Consider the following 4942-nt stretch of genomic DNA (forward strand, 5'->3'; position numbering starts at 1 on the left):
TAGAAAACTATTTCTAAGAAAAATGAGTTTTTGAATTGTTTGGTTGGCTTAAAAAAAAGGAAATCAAAGAAATAGAGATGAGATGAGATGAGTTGTCACATTATTATTGGATGATGTGAGTGATTTTTTAAGAAAACTAGTTTTGATGTTGTTCGGTTGGCGAAAAAAATAAGAAAATGAATTATAAGAAACCTATTTCCTGTAGTTTTGTTGTTTTCTTTTGTTTGGTTCATTCTTAAAAATAAGAAATGAAATGAGATGAGATGAGTTGTCATTGTATTATTGGGTGATGTGAAGAAAGATTAAGAAAAATATTTTCACAACTTTTTGGGATGAAAACAAAGAAATAAAATGTTAATGAGATGAGGTGAATTGTTATAATTTTTTTATTCGAGGATGTGAGTGATTTAAAATGATGAAAAGAGATGAGTTGAGTGATGTTTGGATGAAAATAATATTTTATTAGATGTGATGGATGAGTTGTTAGATGAAAATAATATTTTATTAGATATGGTGGATGAATTGTTAGATGAAAATAATATTTTATTAGATGTAATGGATGAGTGGTTAGATAAAAATAATATTTTATTAGATGATATGGATGAGTTGTTGGATGAAAATAATATTTTATTGGATGTTGTGGGTGAGTTTTAGGGATGGAAATGGAAGAAATGGATTATTTTGAGATTTCCACCTTTTCCATTTCCATTTCTTGGTTTTTAGGAAATAAACGAACAGTTAGTAAACTCCCAAACACAGCATAAAAAATTTCTCAGTAGCAATGGCGAAATCGAAACCCGCTGGAGCCGTGGAGGCGGTCAAAGATCTCTGGAACTCTCAGATCAACGACGAAGAGAAGTGGGCTGTTAACGCGGTATTCATCTTAACCTTCTTTCGTAATAACACAGTGCGGAATTCGATTGATTGGGTATTTACTGTTGATTGTTCTTTGGTTTTTGTTTATATTAGCTGTTGGTTGAATTTCTTTATGATCAGTCTCTGGTAGGGTTTGGTAATTTTAGGGTTCTGAATTTGATGGGTGAGTGACTGCCGATTTTTGTGTGTGAAGTAAAGTTCTTTAATTTCTTTGTCTTCGGGGAAATATATCAAAACTTTGGTGAATCGCAGTAAAGAAATATTTTGGGCGACAATTTGCATCTCAAATAATAAATGATTTTTTTTGGGATCAAACTGTATTACAAATTAAATTTATAGTTGATAAGAAGGATGCTTCTTGCTTCAAAAAGCTACCTATTTAGTTGCACTTACATTTTCATGGGATTTGTTTTTCCTTTTCATACATCATCTCATGGCTGTTGATGTCACAACAGTTCTGGTATTACTAACACAATGTATTTTTACTCCTTAGCCTCTTCTGAAATTTATATTTACAAACTTGGGTACAAAGTTATATCATTTGATATGCAGAAAGTTTTGCTGAATTTCACTTCTAACTTTTGCTGCATGGTTATTAGATATTTCCTTTTCTTGTTTTGATTTTTTTGTCAAATCGGGTGCCTTGCTGGAGGATGAGTTTTCTATCATAAAACCTTCCGAAATCTGCTAAGCAAAACTATGAACTTTAAAGTACTTTTGGCCATGTTTAGGTAATATAGACTTGTTTGTGCCTATACTCAACTTTCATGCCAATCAATATTAGAAAAAAGAGCAGGAATTGGTTATAGAAAATTTAGAAATTGAAATTATAATGATCAATGTTGTAATGTTCCATAATGCATAGCACAGACCACTATTTTTTGACGTTTGACAATAAAAATTATGTATTCTTTTTTAATTAAAGAAGGTCAATAGATGAATCAAGTAAATGATAAGTTGAATATCGGTTAAAGTAATACAAGTAAAAAAAAAAGATGCAATCCTTAATAAATGAGGAGGATTTTCATCAATAATCCTTCAGTTCTTGCATGATACAATATAATAAAGATAAAGTCTACATAGCAAAAGGTATCCAACAAAATAAAAGTTAATTGAATCCGGAAATGTAACTACATAAATGGGAAATTAAGCAATCTTAATTAATGTGGACTTAAAAAGGTTGCATGATTTTTATCTTTCCACCATCATTTTAATCTTAGTAAGATTCTTTGTGGCCACACATTGCATAACTGGTTTGTTACAGCTCATTATTCTTTCTTTAAATCTTCTATTTGTCCTGTACTTTTTTGCAATAATGTTTCTAGCTTTTCACTATTTTTCACTATATAAGTAGTTCATATACCTACCATATCTACAAATACAGTTATGCATGTAAGTGATCCAAATTAGAAATTTTACAAGTAGTCTAAAACATTATAAAAAGAACCCCAATTTTGTTTTCCCTCTATTTTCTTGTTGCATTACCTTTTTAAGTCACACGAGACATTCTCATTCCCCATTATCTGCTGGATGATAGGTTTGAAGCGGTAATGTGATTTGCAATCACAATAGTCTACTCCTCTTCTCTTTCTTTCTTCATGACCTAGTATTCACATGTCATAAGTTTCCCCATTTTCAGATGGCAAACATAGAAGTAACTAGGGGCCTCATTGGTGATCTGTATAAGAGATTGTGCGTGAAGTAAAAAGAACCCAGCCCTACACAGTATAATATGTCAAGAGCTTACATTATCTAACTTTGATTGTATATCCATTGTTTTAAATGTTATCAACATGCCACATTTTGTCTTCCAACATATCATTTTAGGTCTTAATGTTACCACACGGGGTAGATATAGTTCATATCATTTTCGGTCGATGTCCCTCACATGTAAGGTTTGGTCCAACATATAATCCAACATATTGCCTGAATTGTCCTGACATGGAATTTTGCAAATGAATTGTAATAGATTTGAAATTTATTTCTTTATTAATCTTTCTATTTTTTCCTTATATAAGTTATATTATTAGGAATTCTTACTGTATTATTTGTTGGTCCTGTACTGTTAATATACCTTCTTTAAAAAATATTTATATTAGTCAATGTTACAAAAGATTATATAATTACCCATTTTAAAACATTGAAATTAGATGTTATAATTTGAATGATAAATGTTAATTAGGATATTCATTACACTAAGTTTGTTAGTATATATGTGCACAATACATAGTTTTTGTCCACTATAAGTGCCTCAATATTTAATTAATATTTAATATCTTGATCGACACCTGCTATTTGGCATGTCATTCGCCTATATACCATGTAACTACCTCCTTAGTTAGAAGTTGGAACCTTTAGCATCTCGATACATGCAGCAACAGTAGTAGCAACAACAAAGCCATTATCCTAAATATTTAGGGTTCACTAGTTGAATATTCTTCTTCGATTCAGTTCTGTTCAGGTGTATCTCCTTTAAATTAACAATATCATATCATTCTCAACCGCTTTCAACCAAGTTCCCCATGCTACATTAATTACAATAATTCTACTAAATGGTGCATTGCTGCCCTGGCCTCCATTGCAAGTGGCCAAACACAATCGATTTTCTCTATTGATCTTAATCCCACATGCCCTAGAAAATAGGAGATTTTATAAAGGAACTTTTATTTCTTGAACTTTGCCATGTTAATCAAGTCTGACGAAAACAACAAGCCTGTAAAAACTTTCAAAGTTGCTTTACAATGGACAAAGTGATTTGAAATTAAAGGGATTACATCAAATTACTAGGTTACGGTAATTTAGCCCCTGGCTAAATATTGAAGTGACACTTTTAGCTTAATTAAGAATATGGAGGAACAAGAACACAAATTATGTCATTAACTGTTTAATGTTTTCCTATGAAGTTTTATTTGACATCTTTCCTGTTTTAAGAATATTTTTTTTTTCTGTCTTTTATGTTCATATTCTTCTTTTTGGGTGGTCACGACAAATTTAGGTGCTTGTGAGGTGCAATGCACTTCCAGTATTACATGGTCATTGGTCTTAGATGGCAATTGTCCAAAATCTAGTCAGTAGGAAACAACTTTGTTTTATTTATCGCCATAATAGATGTAGTTTCGACTCATTATATTCGTAGTTGTTGCTATTGATATATGGAATAACCTATTTGAAGTAAAAGCGTCAATAAAATAATTAATTTTTGTCAAGATGGCACGCAGCAACTGTCTTATGTTTAGTTTTTGAGGTGAACTGTAGTTTTCAAATTTGAACTGTCAAAAATGGATGGGCACACGCCATATCCAGGTATCTTGAACATGCCATTTTTTTTACCGGGTAAAACATTCTACATATCATAGGGCATTTGTTGTAAAATGGAAGCTGCATTACCGATATTAGTATCTTACCATTGGTATCTTGAAGAACAAGTGTAAATAAGATTTGGAATATTTATGGGCGCGTTGGTATTTTGAAGAGGAAATCTATCATGTATGCGTACCGTTTGTCAGCATGCAACCATGTTTGGTAATACTTCATATATATGTACTTTTGATTTCTACTCCATTTAGCATGTAAAAAAAGATTTGGCTCCTTTTTTTCCATATGAGTTACGTGCTATAACTATAAGCTCAATATGTATTTTTGTTTTTTGTCAATCCAAGTAGCACTTAGGGGTAACTTTAGTGTGTGAAGAATAAAAATTAATTGTTGGAAACTATCTCTGAACAAACTTTCTTATTTTTGTGATACTTTATGCATATTCGATGATAGACTTGTACATCTATATTTGCAGGCATTGCAAGTTCACAACATGATATATTAGAAGACATTTCTTAAGCAACATTTTCTTTTCTTACACTTGCATATAGTAGTTAGTTGCATTGTATACTGAAATTATATTTCATATTTTCGGTCCGGTTGATATTATGTGAATAATTAAAAAAATTCCTTTTGTTCTTTTTACAGAAGTCGCTGCGTGCATTTGGGCTGTTTGCTGGCTCCATATTTTTCATGCGCAATTTTGGGGAGCTAATGGCTATATAAAGATAGGAATTACTGATGTCTTGAG

At 31.3% G+C, this 4942-nt stretch overlaps 1 protein-coding gene across 1 annotated transcript; it reads left to right on the top strand.

Annotated features, from left to right (window-relative positions):
- On the top strand, positions 705 to 4936 carry LOC109849904 (mitochondrial import receptor subunit TOM5 homolog). Its single transcript, XM_020419787.1, has 2 exons — positions 705 to 874; positions 4840 to 4936. Exons 1-2 carry the CDS (start codon positions 782 to 784, stop codon positions 4915 to 4917), a joined length of 171 nt encoding a protein of 56 aa, XP_020275376.1. The 5' UTR covers positions 705 to 781; the 3' UTR covers positions 4918 to 4936.

The sequence above is a fragment of the Asparagus officinalis genome, chromosome 7, assembly GCF_001876935.1.
Source record: "Asparagus officinalis chromosome 7, Aspof.V1, whole genome shotgun sequence".
NCBI lineage: Eukaryota > Viridiplantae > Streptophyta > Magnoliopsida > Asparagales > Asparagaceae > Asparagus > Asparagus officinalis.